General features: G+C 41.3%; 2 protein-coding genes across 2 annotated transcripts in view; both read right to left on the reverse strand.

The window, feature by feature from the left end:
- LOC126064242 (IQ domain-containing protein F5-like) overlaps positions 1-5,181 on the reverse strand; it is a 42,619-nt gene extending 37,438 nt beyond the window's left edge. The window contains exon 1 of the mRNA XM_049863075.1: positions 5,158-5,181. The gene's annotated coding sequence lies outside the window, so the exon portion shown is untranslated. The remainder of the gene's footprint in view (positions 1-5,157) is intronic.
- On the reverse strand, positions 693-6,422 carry LOC126064241 (IQ domain-containing protein F1-like). Its single transcript, XM_049863074.1, has 3 exons — positions 5,450-6,422; positions 5,158-5,271; positions 693-4,236 (listed from the first exon to the last, which is right to left on the reverse strand). Exons 1-3 carry the CDS (start codon positions 5,582-5,584, stop codon positions 3,790-3,792), a joined length of 696 nt encoding a protein of 231 aa, XP_049719031.1. The 5' UTR covers positions 5,585-6,422; the 3' UTR covers positions 693-3,789.
- Positions 6,423-23,634: the final 17,212 nt, after the last annotated feature.

The following is a 23,634-nucleotide window of genomic DNA, read 5'->3' on the forward strand; positions in this document are numbered from 1 at the left end:
CTCCCCACGCCACTCCTAGCCTTTCATGTGGCCAATTTATTCCTCCTTCTTGTCTCAGCTCATTCTTGATCTTTGGTCCTACAGTGTTGATGCTCTCCTAAATTCCTCTAGAAAGTCTCCATTGATTCTCCTGGTCTGGATGTCTCCCTCTGATGTGCTTCTATGGTACTTTGAACATACAGTTACCACCAGTATTATAACAGCTTCTTTAATTGTCTCCTTGCTAGGCTGCATTGTTGTTGAGGAAGGAAATCTTGTCTGCCATGTTCCCCATGTTGCCTAGCACGTTGCAGACATTTCACTGAATATTTGTAGAACTTCAAGTAAGTTCTTACTTCTTTTGTGTTTTTTACTTTTTTGAGTTTAGATCTTTCGGTATATAAAATATGTATCATTACTTTTAATGTATCCAGTGTTCTAGAAGGTGTATAGTCTGCTTTTAATTCTAAGAATGGTAACTGTTAAGTTTTACCAAAATATTCCTTTAGGTATGCTTTAAACATTATTTTTATTGTCTCGTCCTCCATTCATTTATTTGTTAAGCTTGCATTGTTATGAACCAGACTCAGGTTTGACAAAGGCCATACAAAGGCAAGGTCTCTCAAAGGCAGCATACTTTTTGGCTGACACAGCGTTACTGGGAGACTGTGGTGAAGCCAAGCCTACCAAAGAGACATGCTGAGCTTGTGGGAGACCCGGATGGAGGGGAGTCCACCACTTCACTGACTGGCTCCCATCCTTCCTTTCTTCTTTCAAATACTTATTACAAACTGACCTTGTAACCAAACCTCCCCAAGGCTCTGCACTCCTTGAAGCAGGGCCTGGATTAATCGACACCTCCCTTTACCACAGTGGACTGTGGCCTCCTGGGCCCCTGCCCTCATTCCACCACCACATTCATCTCACCGCTGCCTAATTGGGCACTCGCCTCCATCACTGCCATCCCTGGCATACTCACGCATTGAATTCTCGGGAGTTCTCAGTAGGGAGGTACCAGCATCCTTGGCCAGAATGTAGACCCCTTCAGACAGAGACAGAGGCCCAGCAACACTGGCCAGGAATTGGATACAAAACTCAAACTCAGCCTGGTGAAAGGGTACTTTATTGAGAGACTACTGAATGATTTCACAAAACCACAGAAATTGTTGAACTCCAAAACAGGGAAGAGCTGGGACATAATGGGCTTAAAGACAACTAAACTGATCTGACCCTCATCCCTGCCACTTTTCTTTATTGGCTTCATTCTCTTTTCTTGAACCAAGCCCCTGCCCCTGGGAGAAAGGGGCTATTGACAACATCTGGGCCTAGTGTTTTATATCTTTCCCCACTAGAGAGGAGCTGCCCCCTTCCTCAGGCCTGGGGACAGGATCTGACTCACACACCTTGGGTCAGAGGTCCAGACCTGGGCCAAACAACAGTGCCCAGAGGGGCAAGGTGCCGTGAATAGCCCCGCCTGGTAAAGTGACTATCCCTGGAACAATCCTTGTAGACAAGGAGGTGGGATCATATGAGAATATGGCAGCAGATACCACATGACCAGAGCTTGAGGGGAGCAGTTCCTGGAAGGAGACGGGGACTGACATACACAGAGGGACGGGTGCCCACTACAAGACAGAAACACACACACAAGACAGAGAAAGAAACACTGATCACTTTTTACATGTAAAAGATAGAGAATTATAGCAAATCCTCAGAGCAAACCTGAAAGGAAGGGCTAACCAAATGCATTACACGGCTCAAAAACTGGGGCTCAGAGAAGGGAAATGGCTTGCACATGGCCACACATCAGTGAGTGGTGGAGCCAGGATTCTGCCCCAGGTCAGTCTGGCTCCAAAGTCTTCACTCTTTGCTCTGAGACACTCACTAGACAATGGGAGGCAAGGAGACGGAAATCCTTCAGAGCAGGAGTGAGAGACCCATATGCTGCAATAGTATGGCCTGAGTGAGAAACAAGGGGCAGGACATGGAGGGACAGAGCCAGGAAACACAGTACTCATCCCAGATGCAAAGCAAGAGCTGGAGCCTGAGACATCCAGGCATCATCTCATAACCACGTGAGCCGAGAGTCCAGCTCGCCAGGGTAGAGTAGATGGAACAGGTATCATGGATTGAATTGTGTCCTCCAAAAACATGTGTCAACTTGGTTAGGCCATGATTCCCAATATTGTGTGATTGTCCTCCATTTTGTGGTTGATATAATTTTCCTGTGTGTTGTAAATCCTAATCTCTGCCTGTGGTTAACGAGGCAAGATTAATCTAGATTATGTTAAAGAGGATTAAGGTGGGATATAACACCCTTACTCAGATCACATCCCTGATCCAATGTAAAGGGAGTTTCCCTGGGATGTGGCCTATACCACCTTTTATCTTACAAGAGATAAAAGAAAAGGGAAATGAGCAGAAAGTGGGGGACCTCATACTACCAAGAAAGCAGTGCTGGGAGCAGAGATCATCCTTTGGACTTGGGGTTCCCACATGGAGAACCTCCTAGACCAAGGGAAGACTGATAACAAGGACCTTCCTCCTGGCCAACAGAGAGAGAAAGACTTCCCCTGGAGCTGGTGCCCTGAATTCAGACTTCTACCCTACTAGACTGTGAGAGAATAAATTTCACTTTATTAAAGTCATCCACTTGTGGTATTTCTGTTACAGCAGCAGTAGATAAGTAAGACAGCAGGGCTAGGACATAGTTTCTGAGCTTGCAGACTTGGTAGGGGAATAACCCAAGACCCCAGACCCCTCCCTGTCTACAGTATCCAAAAGGGCAGAGGGACAGCCTAACCTTGACCTCTTAATTGCCCCTTTATCATCACCTGGGCTGTAATCCCATCCCAAGTCTTCATGGGGGGAACCACCAGAAGCCAACTCTGTCTGAGCCAGCCTTATTGAGGGTTTACCTGGGTTTATGTCTACGGCCTGGCATTTGCCTGAGGGCTCTCTAATAGTAGAACACTTTCTTTTCTCATCCCCATCCCTTTGGAACTCCCTGTACTAGCCAGGTCTGGACAAGGAGGAGCCCAGCCTCCATTAAGGACTGGAGAGCAAGGGACAGATGGAGTTTGAAGTAGTAATGAGGACTTGAGCTGCGCTCTCTAACAGCTTCAAATTTGGGTCTCAGATTCTGATTTAGAGGCTAAGTATGAGTATATGGCCCCAGCTGGACAGCATCTCAGGGCTAGGGGTAAGTGGGCTCCTCTCAACCATTGGTGGGGATGGGGGAACAAGGTCTGAGTAACTAAACCCAGGTGAGTAAATTCCTGACAAATGTGTTTCCAGTGCCATCACCAGTACCACAATTCCACACTTCTATTTTACCAACCATGGGGTGGGGTGGGTGTGGGGGGCCATTTACACAGGCCACATGTGAATGAAGCTCTCTAGAGTTGGCTGACATAGTGGCCCTGCACCCCCAACACTCCTGTCTATGGCAGACAAAAAAAAACTAAACTCATTGCTGTCGAATGGATTCCAACTCATAGTGACCCTATAGATCACAGTAGAACTCCCCTATAGGGTTCCCAAGGCTGTAAATCTACGGAAGCAGGCTGCTACATCTTTCTCCCATAGAGTGGATGGTGGGTTCGAACTGCCAGACATTTGGTTATCAGCCGAGTGCTCAGCCACATCACTAATCAATCACGGTCCCTACTCAGTCTGGACAAAGGGCTCAGAATCCTCTACGCGGGGCCTCAGACAACCCCTGCTGATTCCTCAAAGCTGCCATCATTTGCCTTTGTGTGCCTTGACTTCCTGGACCTTGTCAAACAGAGAGGCTGAGGGAAGAACATTTCACTCCTTTATTGGGAGGAGAAGACGCTCTGTCATAATGCAAGGCCCTGAGCCCAGGAAGAACTCCAGTTTGACATGCACTTGGTTGGCTATGACTCTGTAGTGGCCCTTGATGGAACCCCGGGAAGCACAGGAGTAACACCGCCAGTTGGCCTGGATGATGCGGACAGCTTTGAGCACATGACAGTAGTGCCTGCGGATGCGCCACATGCGGACCAAGGACTGTAGCCTGACTGCCGCCCACTCCTTCCTTGTAAAGACCTCCAGCGCAGCCTGCCGCCTCTTCTCCAGAAGCCTCGCCAGGATCAGCCGCCACCAGCACTGAATGACCCAGGCCCTGAGGGCTGCATGCAACAGTGTCCTGCGCACCAGCGTCCCACGCCACCAGGCCTGGATCTTTATAACTTCCAGATCATTGTTGGGGGACTTCTTTTGGTTTTCTGGGGGCTTGCAAGAAAAACCAGGGGACACTAAAGGAATGTTTCCTGCCCACCTCAGCCCCACAATATGCCAGGAAAGGGCTCTGATCCTCTATCAATAATTGTCCCTTCCTCTGAAATTCAGGCGCACTGGCAGAGCACTGACTGGAGCCAGAAGACAAGGCAGATGTCCTGCTTCTGCCACTCACTGGTTAATGATCAGAGGTATACTGCCTTACCCCAAGTCTCAGTGTCCCCATAATGTAAAATGGGGGTACACTGGTCCTGGCTGCTCAGTTTACATGGATTAGGTTGGCTAGCCTAGGGCAAGACCACCGTGATCTATGGGTCAAAGTGTTAGCATGTTCCTCCTGGGCTTGTCCACCTAACCAGTATCCATGTCCTGTCCCTTCAGACCCCACCCACCTGCTGGAGAAGTGGCATCCTTTGTTCCCAGTGCCCTCTCATCCCTGACTCCAGGTAAAATTCGCAACCTGCTCTCTCCTACATCAAGGTATTAAGTTTCCCCTATCCCAGAAAGTTTGACCTCTTTATCTCTTCCTCATCTTCACTTTTTTTTACTTTCACACTTTAAATCTTCATTAACAAGAAAATACATACGCACAAGCTCAAACACACATGTGCACACACAGATAGTTCTAACTAAGCCGAGTTTCCCATATCTTGCCCATTCCATTCCAGAACCACAGCTTCCACCTTCCCATCCCCAGCCCTGTGTGATCTGGAGCTCATAATTTTCTGGATGTCTTCTTATTATCACCTACTCTCTGTCTCAGCCAGATGAACACTTTTAGCCTCAAAAGGAAATGGGGAAGAGGACAGACAAGAATGAGTTGACCCTCGTTCTAAGTTCTGGACCATGCAAAAGACTCTAGCCAAAACAATAGGACACAGGGATCAGCAACATCCAAGCCAGGGCTCCTCCTACCTTCACCTTCTTCATGGAGGTCAGTGGTACTGAAGATGGACCAGTCAACTTCCCTGCCTGCTGAGGCACGGCATCATTAATGTGTTTACCAATTTTTTCAGGCTGGTTCTCCCCCTGTAATCAACATGAGGAAGACTGAGGCACAGCTCTCTCTCTCTCTGTTTAGTATCCCACACATCCCAAACTTCCAGGTCTCCCCAGAGTCTTCAGACGTCAGGGGAGTCCTCTCATTCTGAGAGATCTATGGAGACATCCTTAATAAGACTGTTGTGTCTGGCTCTCTCTTACTCACCATTGGTCGCACATGGATTGGGTGTAGATGGTTCAAATCCCCTTGGGTCTGTGTTCTCCTACTCATGACATAGGCAGAAAGAGTGGAGGAGGGAAGGCCTATGATGTCATAAGGGCAGCTATGACTGGATGTCATAAGGGCAGCTATGACTCAGGCACCAGGATGGATCCCAACAGTTGAGCTCTCTCCAGGGAAAAGACAAAAATGCTGCCCATTCTTTTCTGCCAAAAATGGGCAAAGACCTGCCTACAAAGGTAAGACATCAGAAATACTGACCCATTGGTGTAAAGGCATATCAAGATAGTCAGTCATTGGTAATAGCATAAAACTACAAAAACTTAAACATCCATCAATAGGGGGATGGATTAAATGGTTTACAGTCCTTTCATGCTATAGTATACTGCATAACTGTTAAAAATATTGAGTGATCTCATCCTGAGACCAGAAGAACTAGATGGTGCCCGGCCACAACCGATGACTGCCCTGACAGGCAACACAACAGAGAACCCCTGAGGGAGCAGGAGAGAAGTGGGATGCAGACCCCAAATTCTCATAAAAAGACCAGTCTTAATGGTCTGAATGAGACTAGTGGAATCCCAGCGGTCATGGTCCCCAAACCTTCTTGTTGGCTCAGGACAGGAACCACTCCCGAAGACAACTCATCAGACATGGAAGGGATTGGACAATGGGTTGGCAAGAGATGCTGACGAAGAGTAAGCTACTTGTATCAGGTGGACACTTGAGACTGTGCTGGCATCTCCTGTCTGGAGGGGAGATAGGAGGGTAGAGAGGGTTAGAAACTGGCAAAATTGTCACAAAAGGAGAGACTGGATGGAGGGAGCGGGCTGACTCATTGGGGGAGAGTAAGTGGGAGTATGGAGTAAGGTGTATATAAGCTTATATCTGACAGACTGACTTGATTTGTAAACATTCACTTAAAGCAAAATAAAAATTATTTTTAAAAAAATTGAGTGATAAGGACATATACTGAAGATGTATTTATAAGTTAAAAACTTGAAGATAACTGATTCCATCTATATAAACAAATTTAGCTAGGTATATAATTATAAACTTAAATTGTAAGTACATATAAAGGAGCAGAAAAAGTCCATACCCAAACTACTATCAATGATTACCTTTAGAGAGAAGATTTCAGTTGCTGACCCATATCTGACCCATCCACAGAGTGCCCAGGGAACCCCATGAAGTCTCCAAGAGAAGCCTGGGCCCATATCTCAGATTAAAATGGCCTTAATTGCTCTCCTGTATTCCTCTCCCCTTGAAAGCCTCAAGGCCAGAGTCAGGAGATAGGTGAGAAGTGACCAATGCAGAGCAGCACCCTACCTTGATCAGCTCCTGGCCTCGGAGACCCACCTGGAGCCAGAAAGTCAGAGCTGAGTAGAAGGACCTCTGGCCAAGGCCCAGGGGTAAACTTAAGGTTCTGGTCCTGCCTCAGAGTTATAGTCCCAAGGTCACTGAGAAGTGCATTTAGAATATGTAGGATAAGCAGAAGAAGGGCTGGTGGTGCAATAGTTAAGCACTCAGCTGTTAACTAAAAGGTTGGTGGTTCAAACCCACTCAGCAGCTCTGCAGGAGAAAGACCTGGCAATCTGTCCCTCTGAAGATTTTAGCCTAGGAAACTCTATGGGGCAGTTCTACTCTGTCACGTAGAGTTGCTATGAGTTGGAATCAACTCGATGGCACCCAACAACAACACAAACAAGGGTGAGTAAGGAGGGGAAGGCTGGTGTGGGACTGTGAGAAATGTACGGAAGAAGAGAAGACTATTTGAGGCTAAGGGGTGTCAATGTGAAGTTAATGGGTGAAGGTGTAGGGAGTCAGGGTTACACTTGAGGATTTGGGAACTTATAGGGTGGAGTGTGACAGAGAAGGTGCTGTATCAGTCAGTTTGAGAATGATAATGTTCTGATACTAATCAGTTTTTGACACCACACACAATCATAAAAGCCTTGTCTGGAAGGATAATCTCCATTTTCCTCACAGCCTAAATGGTGGGCATCGACTTATTTGAGAGATAAGAGGAAGACAGAAATAATTAAATTCAAAATCTAATTACTGATCAGGATACGTGGGAATAATTCACATCCCGTGCAGACCAAGAAGTTCTGGTAACATCAAAAGAGGAAACAAGATAGTATAAAAGGCAGGCGAAGGCAAGGAAGGGCTTCCCTCAAGAGGAACCAGAAAGGACAAAGGATGCCACTTCATGAGAACGTCAGAGAGTTCCACTTCCAGTTAGAATGCACAGGGTCACAAAAGGGTATCGCTCCCATGTTAACCATAATAATAACAAAACACTGAATAAACCACAAACATCATGTTTTTCTTTAAAGTCATCAAAGAACTTTGGCTAAGAGGGGAAGTTTAAACAAACAGAATTCCAGAATGGGACTGTCCTTTTCTAGCTGTGCAGAGATTGGTGGTTGCTTGCTGCTTTCATGCCTGTGGATATTTATCAAGTCTCTGGACACAGAACCTGCCATATGCAAAGGAATGTTACTGGGATAAGGAGAAACCAGCTGAGCTTTCAATAGTTGCACGTGAGCTGCTGGCCTTACTGGAATCTGGAAAATCCTCACACACAGAGTGAGACCTCTGAACTTACCATTCTCCCTCTTGGGACTTCTGTTGGTTCAGGAGCAGCACAGGAAGCTAGAGGCTGGGAGATCTTAAGTCACACTGTGCTGAGAGTCCACAAAACTGCTAGAGAAAGGGGTTTGATCCCACCCTCAAGACATTTGAAACCAAATTGAATGAAACTACAGTGGCAACCCATTCCCAACCCAACTGAACTGACTAGTTAAAAAGTCACCTGCCTCAGTCCCTACTGCTTTTATCCACAATGTTTGACATAGAACTTTTTTTAGTGAAACATATGAAGAGGCAAGAAAACGTGACCAGCAATCAAAAGAAAAAGAATCAATAGAAGCAGACCCACAGCTGATTCATGTGTTAGGAACAGCAATCAATCAGGGAACATCTACATTAGTTGGCACAACATAGTTCATAAAGACAGTGTTCTGCATATCACTTTGGTAAGTACAGTCTGGGGTCTTAAAAGATTTTGAGCAGCCATCTAACATACAGCTATTGGTCTCTTCCCACCTAGAGCAAAGGAGAGTGATGAAAACAAAGGCTCATGGGAGCAATTAGTTCAAAGGACTAATGGACCACATGAACCACAGCCTACATGACCCCAAGACCAGAAGAATTAGACAGTGCCAGGCTACCACTACCAACTGCTCTGGCTGGGATCACAACGGACAGTCCCAGACAGAGCAGGAGAAAAATGCAGAACAAAAAATCAAATTCACAAAAAGGACCAAACTTAGTGGTCTGACAGAGACTGAAGGAAGCCCTGAGACTACGACCCTAAGACACCTTTCTGATCTGGAACTGAAGCCATTCCCAGAAACCACCTTTCAGGCAAACATCAGGCCCACAAAATAAACAAGAACACCTGAGAGGAACATGTTCCTTAGCACAATCAATTATACACAATCAAAAGGGCAATATTAGCCATAAACAAAAGGAATTCAGCACAGAAGAATAAGAGGAACAAAGAAAATGTCTGCACCACAAAAAAGCACTACAAAATAACAGCAATAAACTCATCAGTAATCACAATGAACGTAAATGGCTTAAATGCACCCATAAAGAGACAGAGAGTGACAGAATGGCTTAAAACACAGGACCCATCAATATGCTGTCTACAAGAGTCACACCTAGAAACATAAATATAAGTTTAGTAAAAATCAGAGGGTGGAAAAAATATATCAAGCAAACAGCTACCAAAAAAAGAGCAGGAGTGGCAATACTAATCTCAAATAAAATAGACTTTAAAACAAAATCCACCATAAAATACAAAGAAGGTCATTATATAATGATTAAAGGGACAATCCACCATGAAGACTTAACCATAATAAATATCTATGCACCCAATGACAGGGCTCCAAAATACATAAAACAAACTCTAACAGCACCGAAAAGAGAGATTGACAGTTCCACACTAATAATAGGTGGCTTCAACACACCACTCTTGGTAAAGACAGAACATCTAGAAAAAAACTCAACTAAGATGCAGAAAATCAAAAGGCCACAATCAACCAACTTGACCTCATAGACATATATAGAACACCCCACCCAACAGAAGCAAAGTAAATGTTCTTTTCCAACACACATGGAACGTTCTCCAAAACAGACCACATCTTAGGCCCCAAAGCAACCCTCCACAAAATCCAAAACATTTACATAATACAAAGTATCTTCTCTGATCACAAAGCCATCAAAGTAGAAATTTACAACAGGAAGAGAAAGGAAACAAATAAAATACATGGAAACTGAATAACACCTCACCTAAAAGCCACTGGGTAATAGAAGAAATCAAAGATGGAATCAAAAAATTCCGAGAATGAAAACACACATACCAAAACCTTCAGGACACAGCAAAGGCAGCACTCAGAGGTCAATTTGTAGCAATAGATGCACACATCAAAAAAGAAGGGACAGAATCAAAACATTAGCTACACAACTCAAATAGAAAGAGAACAGCAAAAGAAGCCCACAGCCACCAGAAGAAAGGAAATAATAAAGATCGAAGCAGAAATAAATGAAATAGAGGACAGAAAACCAATAGAAAGAATCAACAAAACCAAAAGTTGGTTCTTTGAAAGGATCGACAAAATCGACAAACCATTGGCCAAATTGACAAAAGAAAAACAGGAGAGGATGCAAATAATCCAAATAAGAAATGAAATGGGGGACATTACAACAGACCCAACTGAAATAAAAAAGATCATAACAGAATGCAGTGAAAAACTATACTCCAACAAATACGAAAACCTAGAGGAAATGGACAAATTTCTAGAAACACATTACCTACCCAAATTGACACAAACTGAAGTTGAAAACCTGAACAGACACATAACAAGAGAAGAGACTAAAAAGATTTTTTTAAAACTACCAACAAAAAAAGCCCTGGCTTACATGGTTTCACTGGAGAATTCTACCAAATATTCAAAGAGCATACACCAGTACTACTCAAACTATTTCAGAACATGGAAAAGGAAGGGATACTTCCAAATAAATTCTATGAAGTCAGCATAATCCTGATACCAAAACCAGGCAAAGACACCACAAAAAAAGAAAATTACAGGCCAATATCTCTCATGAACATGGATACAAAAATTCTCAACAAAATTCTAGCCAATAGAATTCAGCATCATATCAAAAAAATAATACTCCACGACCAAGTGGGATTCATACCAGGTATGCAAGGATGGTTCAACACTAGAAAATCAATCAATGTAATTCACCACATAAATAAAAGAATCACATGATCATTTCAATGGGACCAGAAAAGGCATTCAGCAAAGCCCAACACCCATTCCTGATAAAAACTCTCAATAAAATAGGTATAGAAGAGAAATTCCTCAACATAATAAAGGGCATGTATGCAAAACCAACAACCAACATCATTCTTAATGTAGAGAGGCTGAAAACATTCCCGTTGAGAACAGGAACAGGACAAGAACGCCTTTTATCACCACTCCTATTTAACATTGTGCTGGAAGTCATAGCTAGAGCAGTAAGACAAGAACAAGAAGTAAAAGGCATCCAAATCGGCCATTGTCATGGGTTGAATTGTGTCCACCCAAAATATCTGTCAACTTAGCTGAGCCATGAGTCCCAGCATTGTGTGATTCTCCACCACTTTATGTGATTTCCCTATGTGTTGTAAATCCTATCACTGTGATGAAATGAGATTGGTTAGTGGCAGTTATATTGGTGAGATATACAAGATTAGATAGTTAGATAGCATCTTAAGGAATTTCATTGAGACATAAAAGAGAGAAGTGAGCAGAGAGACAGGGGGACCCCATACCACCAAGAAAGCAGCAGCAGGAACAGAGCACATCCTTTGGACCTGAGGTTCCTATGCTGAGATGCTCCTAGACTAAGGGAAGACTGATGACAAGGACCTTCCTTCAGAGCCAACAGAGAGCGAGAGCCTTCCTCTGGGCTGGCGGCCTGAATTCGGACTTCTAGCCTACTGGACTATAAGAAAATAAACTTCTCTTTGTTAAAGCCATCCACCTGTGGTATTTCTGTTGTAGCAGCATTAGATGACTAAGACAGTAATGAAGAAGTAAAACTGTCCCTATTTGTGAGTGATATACTATACATAAAACCAAAAAAAAAAAAAAAAAACCCACTGCCATTGAGTCAATTCTGACTTATAGCAACCCTATACATAGAAAACCCCAAAATTCCACAAGAAAACTACTGGAACTAATAGAAAGTTTCAGCAGGATACAAGATAAACATACAAAAATTAGTTGGATTCCTATACACCAGTAAAGAGAACTAGGAAAAGGAAATCAGAAAAACAATACCATTTGTAATAGCCCCTAAAATATAAAATACTTAGGAATAAATATAGCCAGGGATGTAAAAGACCTATACAAAGAAAACTACAAAACACTACTGCAAGATATCAAAAGAGACCTACATAAATGGAAAAACATACAATGTTCATGGATAGGTAGACTTAACATCATGAAAATATCAATTCCACCCAAAGCAATCTACAAATACAATGCAATCTCGATCCAAATACCAACAGCATTCTTTAACAAGATGGAAAAACTAATTGTTAACTTTACATGGAAAGGGAAGAGGCCCTGGATAAGTAAAGCACTATTGAAGAAGAAAAATAAAGTAGTAGACTCCCACTACCTGACCTCAGAACCTACTATACAGTTACAGTAGTCAAAACAGTCTGGTACTGGTACAATGACAGACAGACACATTGACCAATGGAAGAGAATTGAGAACCCAGATGTAAATCCATCCACCTACCATCACTTGATCTTCGACAAAGGCCCAAAGTCCATCAAATGGGGAAAAGACAGTCTTTTTAACAATGATGCTGGCAAAATTGGATGTCCACCTGCAAAAATATGAAACAGGACCCATACCTCATACCATACACAAAAACTAATTCAAAACGGATCAAAGACCTAACTGTAAAACCAAAAACTGTAAAGAGCATGGAAGAAAAAACAGGATCAATGCTAGAGGCCTTAACATACAGCATTAACAGGATACAAACCATAACTTACAATACATAAACACCAGAAGATAAGCTAGATAACTGGGATCTTCTAAAAATTAAACGGTTAATGCTCATCAAAAGACTTCACCAAAAGAGTAAAAAGAGAACCTACAGACTGGGAAAAAAAAATTGGCTATTACAAATCCAACAAAAGCCTAATCTCTAAAATCTACAGGAAAATCCAACACCTCTACAACAAAAAGACAAATAATCCAATTAAAAAATGGGCAAAGGGCACTTCACCAAAGACATTCAAGCAGCTAAAAGACACATGAAGAAATGCTCGTGATCACTAGCCATCAGAGAAATGCAAATCAAAACCACAATGAGATACCATCTCATCCTGACATTACTGGCAAGAATAGAAAAAACAGAAAACAAATGTTGGAGAGGCTGCAGGGAGATAGGAATTTTTACGCACTGCTGGTGGGAATTCAAAATGGTACAACGATTTTGGAAAATGATATGGCACATCCTTAAAGAGCTAGAAATAGAAATACCATATGATCCAGCAATCCCATTCCTAGGAATATATCCTGGAAACAATCCAGGTGTTCATCAACAAATGAATGGATAAACTAACTATGGTACATACACACAATGAAATACTACGAAATGATAATGAACAAAGACGAATCTTCAAAGCATCTCACAACATGGATGAATCTGGAGGTCATTATGCTGAGTAAAGTAAGTCAATCACAAAAGGACAAATATTGTATGAGAGTACTACTATGAAAACGCATGAAAAGGTCTACACACAAAAATAAACAATCTTTGATGGTTAAAACGGAGAGAAGGACTGGGAGGGAAAAAAACTAAATAGACAATGGACAAGTGATAACTTTGGTGAAGGGTAAGACAGTACACAATACTGGGGAAGCCAGCATAACTTGTCCAAGTCAAGATCATGGAAGCTCCATAAACACATCCAAACTCCCTGAGGGAACAAATTACTGGGCTGAGGGCTACGGGGACCATGGTCTAGAGGAACATGGAGCTCAATTAGCATAACATAGTTTATAAAGTCAATTTGATTCCTGTGTGTTCCATCTGGAGAGGTCCATGTGTATAGTCGCCCTTTATGTTAGTGAAAGAAGGTATTTGCAAAAGAGAAGCCGTTGGTCTTGCAAAATTCTATCATTTGATCTCCAGCATTGTTTCTATCATCAAGGCCATATTTTCCAACTACTGATCCTTCTTCTTTGTTTCCAACTTTCACATTCCAATCACCAGTAATTATCAATGCATCTTGATTGCATGTTTGATCAATTTCAGACTGCAGCAGCTGATAAAAATCTTTTATTTCTTCATTTTTGGCCCTAGTGTTGGTGCATAAATTTGAATAATAGTCATATTAACTGGTCTTCTTTGTAGGCGTATGGATATTACTCTAGCACTGACAGCGTTGTACTTCAGGGTAGATCTTGAAATGTCCTTTTTGACGAAGAATGCAATACCATTCCTCTTCAGTTGTCATTCCCAGCATAGTAGACTACATGATTGTCCAATTCAAAATGGCCAATACCAGTCCATTTTAGCTCACTAATGCCTAGGATATCAATGTTTATGAGTTCCATTTCATTTTTGACGTTTTCCAATTTTCCAAGATTCATACTTCGTACATTCCAGGTTCCAATTATTAATGGATGTTTGCAGCTGTTTCTTCTCATTTTGAGTCGTGCCACACCAGCAAATGAAGGTCCCAAAAGCTTTACTCCATCCATGTCATTAAGGTCAACTCTACTTTGAGGAGGCAGCTCTTTCCCAGTCATCTTTTGAGTACCTTCCAACCTGGAGGGCTCATCTTCCAGCACTATATCAAACAATGTTCCACTGCTATTCATAAGGTTTTCACTGGCTAATCCTTTATAGAAGTAGATTGCCGGGTCCTTCTTCCTAGTCTGTCTTAGTCTGGAAGCTCAGCTGAAACCTGTCCTTCATGGATGACCCTGCTGGTATCTGAAAACCGGTGGCATAGCTTCCAGCATCACAGCAACACGCAAACCCCCACAGTACGACAAACAGAACAAGGCCAGGGGCCAATCGTGGAACAGACCATCAATTGCTCATATGCAAGTTCAAGGTGAAACTGAAGAAAATCAGAGCAAGTCCACGAGAGCCAAAATATGACCTTGAGTATATCCCACCTGAATTTAGAGACCATTTGAAGAATAAATTTGACCCACTGAACACTAGTGACCGAAGACCAGACAAGTTGTGGAATGACGTCAAGGACATCATACATGAAGAAAGCAAGAGGTCATTGAAAAGACAGGAAAGAAAGAAAAGACCAAGATGGATGGCAGAGGAGACTCTGAAACTTGCTCTCGAACACTGAGTAGCTAAACCAAAAGGAAGAATTAATGAAGTAAAAGAACTGAACAGAAGATTTCAAAGGGCGGCTCGAGAAGATAAAGTATTATAATGGCATGTGCAAAGAGCTGGAGATGGAAAACCAAAAGGGAAGAACACACTCGGTGTTTCTCAAGCTGAAAGAACTGAAGAGAAAATTCAAGCCTCAAGTTGCAATAGTGAAGGATTCTATGGGGAAAACATTAAAAGAAGCAGGAAGCATCAAAAGAAGATGGAAGGAATACACAGAGTCATTGTACCAAAAAAAATTGGCCAATGTTCAATCATTTCAAGAAGTAGCATATGACCAGGAACCGATGGTACTGAAGGAAGAAGTCCAACCTGCTCTGAAGGCATTAGTGGAAAACAAGTCTCCAGGAATTGGAATACCGATTGAGATGTTTCAACAAACAGAAGCAGCGCTGGAGGTGCTCACTCGTCTATGTCAAGAAATATGGAAGACAGCTTCCTGGCCAACTGACTGGAAGAGATCCATATTTATGCCCGTTCCCAAAGAAAGGTGATCCAACTGAATGTGGAAATTATAGAACAATATCGTTAATATCACACTCAAGTAAAATTTTGCTGAAGATCATTCAAAAACGGCTGCAGCAGTATATCGACAGGGAACTGCCAGAAATTCAGGCCTGATTCAGAAGAGGATGTGGAACCAGGGATATCAATGCTGATGTCGATGGATCCTGGCTGAAAGCAGAGAATACCAGAAAGATATTTACCTGTGTTTTATTGACTATGCAAAGGCATTTGGCTGTGTGGATCATAACAAATTATGGATAACATTGCAAAGACTGGGAATTCCAGAACACTTAATTGTGCTCATAAGGAACTTTTACATAGATCAAGAGGCAGTTGTCGGGACAGAACAAGGGGATACCAATTGGTTTAAAGTCAGGAAAAGTGTGTGTCAGGGTTGTATTCTTTCACCATACCTATTTAACCTGTATGCTGAGGAAATAATCTGAGAAGCTGGACTATATGAAGAAGAATGGAGCATCAGGATTGGAGGAAGACTCATTAACAACTTGTGTGATGCAAATGACACAACCTTGTTTGCTGAAAGTGAAGAGGACTTGAAGCAGTTACTAATGAAGATCAAAGACCACAGCCTTCAGTATGGATTGCACATCAACATAAAGAAAACAAAAATCTTCACAACTAGACCAATGAGCAACATCATGACAAATGGAGAAAAGATTGAAGTTGTCAAGGATTTCATTTTACTTGGGTCCACAATCAACAGCAATGGAAGCAGCAGTCAAGAAATCAAAAGACGCTAATGGTATGACTGGGACTAGAAGGTCCCCAGTGGTCATGGCCCCCAGACCTTCTGTTGGCCCAGGACAGGAATCACTCCTGAAGCCAACTCTTCAGACATGGATTGGACTGGACAATGGGTTGGAGAGGGATGCTGGTGAGGAGTGAGCTTCCTGGATCAGGTGGACACTTGAGACTATGTTGGCATCTCCTGCCTGGAGGGGAGATGAGAGGGTGGAGGGGGTTAGAAGCTGGCGAAATGGACATGAAAAGAGAGAGTGGAGGGAGAGAGTGGGCTGTCTCATTAGGGCGAGAGTAATTGGGAGTGTGTAGCAAAGTGTATATGGGTTTTTGTGTGAGCGACTGACTTGATTTGTAAACTTTCACTTAAAGCACAATAAAAATTATAAAAAAAAGAAAGAAATCAAAAGACACATTGCATTGGGTAAATCTGCTGCAAAGGGCCTGTTTCAAGTGTTGAAGAGCAAAGATATCACCCTGAAGACTAAGGTGTGCCTGACCCAAGCCATGGTATTTTCAATCCCATCATATGCATGTGAAAGCTGGACAATGAATAAGGAAGACCGAAGAAGAATTGACACCTTTGAATTGTGATGTTGGCTAAGAATATTGAACATACCGTGGACTGCCAAAAGAACGAACAAATCTGTCTTAGAAGAAGTACAACCAGAACGCTCCTTAGAAGCAAGGATGGCGAGACTGCGTCTTACATACTTTGGACATGTTGTCAGGAGGGATCAGTCCCTGAGAAGGACATCATGCTTGGCAAAGTACAGGGTCAGCGGAAAAGAGGAAGACCCTCAACAAGGTGGATTGACACAGTGGCTGCAACAGTGAGCTCGAGCTTAACAACGATTTTAAGGATAGCGCAGGACCAGGCAGTGTTTCATTCTGTTGTGCATAGGGTCGCTATGAGTCGGAACCGACTCAACGGCATCTAACATCAAAAACAACAATTTATAAAGAAAATGTTCTACATTCTACTTTGGTAAGTAACATCTTAAAAGTTTGTGAAAGGCCATCTAAGATACTCCATTGGTCTGGGGGAAGGAAGAATGAAGAAAACCAAAGACACAAGAGAAAGATTAGTCCAAAGGACTAATGGACCACAACTACCACAGCCTCTACCAGACCGAGTCCAGCACAACTAGATGGTGCCCGGCTACCACCACTGACTGCTCTGACAGGGATCACAATAGAGGGTCCTGGACAGAGCTAGAGAAAAATGTAGAACCAAATTTTAACTCAAACACACACACAAAAAAGACCAGACTTACCAGACACCCTTATAGCTCAGTAATGAAGTCACTCCTGAGATTCACCCTTCAGCCAAAGATTAGATGGGCCCATAAAACAAAATGAGACTAACTGGGCACACCAGCCCAAGGACAAGGACGGGGAGGAGACGACAGGAAAGCTGGTAATAAGGAACCCAAGGTCAAGAAAGGGAGAGTGTTGACGTGTCATGGGGTTGGCAACCAATGTCACAAAACAATATGTGTATTAATTGTTTAATGAGAAATTAGTTTGCTCCGTAAACCTTCATCTAAAAAACAATTTTAAAAAATTAAAAAAAGAAAAAAAGGACAACATTTGCCCAAAAGCAAAGATGAGAAAGCAGGAAGGGGTAGAAAATTTGGACAAAAGGAACAGGGAAACCAGGGCTGAAATGGGGAGAGTACCGACACATTGTAAGGAATACAGTACAAACTATCTAGTGGGAAACTAATTTGCCCTGTAAACTTGCCCCTAAAGCATAATAAAAATTTTTTATCATAAAAAAATATATATATAACAATGGATAACAAACATGTCCCCTCTCCCACCCAATTACAACTCGTTTCACTGGTAAACTATCCTTCAGACCTTCACTCAGTAGTCTCTTCCTCCAGGAACAGAAGAAGGAGAGTCAGGAATAGGAGGAGGCTATGGAATGTGTAGCTAAATGACTCCATGAACAACTGCCTCCTTTGCCACGAGACCAGAAGAACTGGAGCTTCCCCAGCTGCCATTACCGAATATTTCGATCAAAGGTTTCATAGAAGAATCCTAATCAAAAACGGAAAAATGCAGAATAGAACATCAAATTCTCATGGACTCCAGACTTCCTAGAGCCAGGAAGGTAGGATAAACCCCTGAAACTATTACCCTGAGATAATCTTTAAACCTTAAACCAAAAATATCCCCTGAAGTCATCTTAAAATCAGATAATAGTTTAGCTTAACTAGTAAAAACTGTCTGCCTTGAGCATTATGCTCTGCTAAGAACTACCTGTATGGGATTATACTGACAATACCAACTTGAAAGATTAGATAGAAACCTTAGGCGGCAGTGGATTAGTGTCTATGGGGGAAAAATTCAAAAAAGGTGGGTGAGAATGGTTGCGCAACTCTGAAGAATGCAATCAATGTCACTAAATGGTACATACAGAAACTGTTGAATTGGTGTATGTTTTGTGTGTATATACTCAACAACACAAAATAAATAAAAATTATATTAAAAAAACAGTCAAGGAGTTTAAAATAACTAACATAAATATAATAAAGAATTTAAAGGAAAAGTTTATAGATAAAGAATTTTGAGGAAAAGGTAGACAAAATAGATGAAAGATGGAGGATTTCAGCAGAAATGAAAACTCTAAAAACAAACAAATGAACGAGAACCAAGTGGAAACTCTAGAGCTGAAAAATACAGCATCCAGAAGTAAATAATTCACTAGGTAGGATAACAAAAGAAAGGATTATTAAACTTAAAGATAGGTCAGAAATTATACAAACATGATAAATACAAATAAAACCACATATCTGCACAATATAGTCAAACTGCTGAAAACGAAAGATAAAATCTTAAAAAATAAACCAGAGAAAACAGTGACATTATTTTTAGGGGAAGAAAAATTAGAACTGCTGACTTTTCATCAGAAACAAATGGAAGCCATCAGAAAATGAAATGATGCTTGCAAAGTGCTGAAAGAAAAAGGAAAAAAAAGTCCATCTAGAATTCCATACTCAGAGAAAATACCTTTCAAAAACTAAAAATATGGATAAGATACAACTATTGTCCTCTACTCATCCAGAACAAAAGAGAAAAAAGGAAACCAAAGACTCAAAAAAGAAACTAGTGTACAGGACAAACCACGGCGTCATCCACCCTGAGACCAGAGGAACTAGATGGTGCCTGGCTACCACTACCAACCGTTCTAATCAGGGCCATAGTAGATAGACCCTGATAGAACGGGAGAAAAACGTGGAACAGAGCCTCAAATTCCTTAAAAAAAAAAAAAAATCAGACCTACTGGACTAGTTGAGACGAGGACTGCCCGAGACTATCGCTCTGAGATACTCTTCAAACCTTGAACTGAAACTAATCCCTAAGGTCACTGTTATTTAGCTAAATAACAAATTGGCTCAAAAAATAAGGAATATAACCCCCAAGTAACCCCCTTTAAAAAACCAATATTTGAGACCAAATGGTCAACAATGACTTTAAAACAAGGATGAGAACGTAAGGGGGCAAAGCAGCTAGATTCATGGAAATGGAACAGCCAGAACAGAAATGAGGATGTTCACCCATTGTGAAGAACGTAACCAATGTCACTGAACAACTTGTGTAGAAATTGTTGAATGGGAACATAAACTGCTGTGTAAACCTTCACCAAAAACACAATAAAATATTATTTTAAATTAATGTATAAAGATACGGAAATAAAGTAAAAAGGTTTTTTTCTCACCACTTCTATTTAACAATGTACTGGAGGCCCTAGCCAGTGCAACAGGGCAAAATACAATAAAATAAAATGACTAAAATTATTGAAAAGAAGAAATAAAACTGCTATTCCCAGACAACCTAATTATGTACGTAAATATTTCCAAAGAAATCTGTAGAAAAAAAAAAAAACTTACAGAAACTAATAAGGGAATTTAGTAAGATAAAAGGGAAAGATTTAAAAACCAACTGTAATTCCTGAAGTCCACCTTTCAGCCAAAGATTAGACAGGCCTCTAAAACAAACTATAACCCATATGAGGAAAGTGCTTCTTAGCTCAATCAAGTATACAAGACCAAATGGGGAACACCTGCCCAAAACGGAAGACAAGAAGGCAGGAAGGGACAGGAAAACTGGAAGAAGGGACATGGGAAACTGGAGGTGGAAAGGGAAAGAGGGAGAGTGCAGACACAATGTGGGGATTGAAACCAATGTCACAAATCAATTTGTGTATAAATTTTTGAATGAGAAACTAATTTGCTCTGTAAACTTTCACCTAAAACACAATAAAATTGAAAAAAAACAACTGTATTTCTATATAGCAATGAACAGTTGGGAAATGAAAATTTAAATATAATGACAATGTGCAATTACAAAAAAAAAGGTCCCAGAATAACTTTTTAAAATATTCAATACTTCAATACCAAAAACAACAAAATGTTGCTGAGAAAAAAATGAAAGGTGACCTTAATAAATAACATGTTAATGGCTTGGAAGACTCATTGTTACTCAACTATCAGTTCTGCCTCATTTCTTTTTTTTTTTTTTTCTCTTAAGGTTCAATATAATCAAAATCCCACCAGGAATTTTTTTTTTAAGAAAAGAGCAAACCGAATCTAAAATTATATGGAAATACAAAGGACCTATAATAACCAAACAATTCTTGATATAGAAGTACAGAATTGAAGGACTGACTTTATCTGATATCCAGACTACTATACAGTTACAAAAGAGCCCTGGTGGCACAGTGGTTAAACACTCAGCTGCTAACCCAATCTTGGTGGTTTGAACCCACCAGCCACTTCGCGGGAGAAAGATGTGGTAGTCTGCTTCTGTAAAGATTTACAGCCTTGAAGTACACACCTGAGACTATGTGGGCAGCTCCTGTCTGGAGGTGAGATGAGAGGGCAGAGGGGGACAGGAGCTGGTTGAGTGGACATGGGAAATACAGGGTTGAGAGAGGAAGTGTGCTGTCACATTGGAGGGAGAGCAACTAGGGTCACACAATGACATGTGCATAAGTTTTTGTATGAGAAGCTGACTTGAATTGTAAACTTTCACTCAAAGCACAATTTTTTTTAAGGAGAAAAAAAAAAGATTTACAGCCTTGGAAACCCTATGGGGCAATTCTACCCTGTCCTATAATGTGGCTGGACCAATGAGCAACATCATGATAAATGGAGAAAAGATTGAAGTTGTCAAGGATTTCATTTTACTTGGATCCACAATCAACAGCCATGGAAGCAGCAGTCAAGAAATCAAAAGACGCAATGCATTGGGTAAATCTACTGCAAAGGACCTCTTTAAAGTGTTGAAGAGCAAAGATGTCACCTTGAACACTAAGGTGAGCCTGACCCAAGCCATGGTATTTTCGATCGTATCATATGCATGTGAAAGCTGGACAATGAATATGGAAGACTGAAGAAGAATTAATGCCTTTGAATTGTGGTGTTGGCAAAGAATGTTGACTGCCAAAAGAACGAACAAATCCGTCTTAGAAGAAGTACAACCAGAACGCTCCTTAGAAGCAAGGATGGTGAGACTGCGTCTTACATACTTTGGGCATGTTGTCAGGAGTGATCAGTCCCTGAGAAGGACATCATGCTTGGCAGAGTACAAGGTCAGCGGAAAAGAGGAAGACCCTCAAAAAGGTGAATGGACACAGTGGCTGCAATAATGAGCTCAAGCATAACAACGATTTTAAGGATGGCTCAGGACTGGGCAGTGTTTCATTCTGTTGTGCATGGGGTCACTGTGAGTTGGAACTGACTCGACGGCACCTAACAACAACAAGTTGGGATTGACTTGATGACAATGAATTTCTACAGTTACAATATTCCAGACGATATGGTTTTAGTGTAAAAAGAGACAAATAGATCAATGAAACAGAATAGACTCCAGAAATAAACTCACGATCTGCTAAGTTTTTTAAATGTACCAAGAAAATTCAATGCAGAAAGGAAGTACAGTTTTCAATAAAAAAAGAAAAAGAATCTTGACTTGTATCTACCAACATAGACTCTAAAAATTAATTCAAATTGGATCACAGACCTAAACTAAAAGCTAGAATTATAAATCTTCTAGAAAAAAACCTATGAAAGTAACTTTGTAACCTTGGAGTTGACAAAGATTTTTTTAGACGTGACACAGAAAGCACTAATTATTTTTAAAAAATAAATATAAAGAAATCATGAATTGGACTTCATCAAAATTAAAATCATCTGTTCATCAAAAGACAACACTTTTAAAATCCACAGACTAAGGGAAAATATTTATAATACACATCTGACAAAGGACTCATATCCAGAATTTAAAGAACATCTACAATTCAATAATAAAAGGACAATCAATACTGAGACCAAATGGTCAGCAATTACTCTAAAGCATAAATGAGAAAGATGGAGGGCAGTGAAATTAGTTTAAAGGGAATGAAACAACAAGAACAGAATGAGAATGTTGACACAGTGCGAAGAATGTAACTAATGTCACTGAACAATATGTGTATAAATTGTTGAATGGGAACTATTTTGCTGTGTCCACTTTCACCAAAAAATTATTTAAAAAAAAAAAAAAAAGACAAGCAACCCAATAAAAATGGACAAACCAAAAACATCCATTACCATCGAGTCAGTTCCAACTCATGGCAACCCCATATGTTGCAGACAATAAATTCTACATAGGGTCTTCTTGGCTGTAATCTTTACAAAAGCAAATTGCCAATCCTGTCTTCCATGATGCCACTGGGTAGGTTTGAGCTGTCAACCTTTAGGTTAGTAGATAAGTGCAAAGTATTTGTGCCAGCCAGGAAATTTTAAGCAACCCAATTAAAAAAAAACAAAAACAGACGAAAGTCTTCGACTAATAATTCATAAAAGAACATAGACAAATGGCCACCAAGCACATGAAAAGGTGCTCAACTTCATAAGTCATTAGGGAAAGACATAATTTAAACCATAATGGGATATCGCTACACAACCATTGTTGTTTTTTTCAGGTGCCCTCAAGTCAGTTCCCACTCATAGCAACACCATGTACAACAGAAGGAAACACTGCCCGGTCCTGCGCCATCCTCACAATCATTGCTATGTTTGAGCCCACTGTTGCAGCCACAGTGTCAATCCATCTCATTGTGGGTCTTCCTCTTTATTGCTGACCCTCTACTTTACCAAGCACGATGTCCTTCTCCAGGGACTGATCCTTCCTGATAATATGTCCAAAGTATGTGAGACAACGTGTCGCCATCCTTGCTTCTAAGGAGTATTCTGGCTGTACTCTTCCAAGACAGATTTGTTCGTTCTTTTGGCAATCCACGGAAGTCAACATTCTTCACTAACATCATAATTGAAAGACATCAATTCTTCTTCAGTCCTCCTTATTCATTGTCCAGCTTTCGCATACAAATGAGGCGACT

Source organism: Elephas maximus, chromosome 20 (genome assembly GCF_024166365.1).
Source record: "Elephas maximus indicus isolate mEleMax1 chromosome 20, mEleMax1 primary haplotype, whole genome shotgun sequence".
NCBI lineage: Eukaryota > Metazoa > Chordata > Mammalia > Proboscidea > Elephantidae > Elephas > Elephas maximus.

Bases quoted from the DNA above. Each gene is read 5' to 3' on its own strand.
- LOC126064241 (XM_049863074.1), bottom strand. From the start codon at position 5,584: ATGACATCCAGTCATAGCTGCCCTTATGACATCATAGGCCTTCCCTCC. The intron at 5,272-5,449 runs GTGAGTAAGAGA...TGTTGATTACAG, and splicing joins CAATCCATGTGCGACCAATG to GGGGAGAACCAGCCTGAAAA. The intron at 4,237-5,157 runs GTAGGAGGAGCC...TTTTCTTGCAAG, and splicing joins CCTCCATGAAGAAGGTGAAG to CCCCCAGAAAACCAAAAGAA.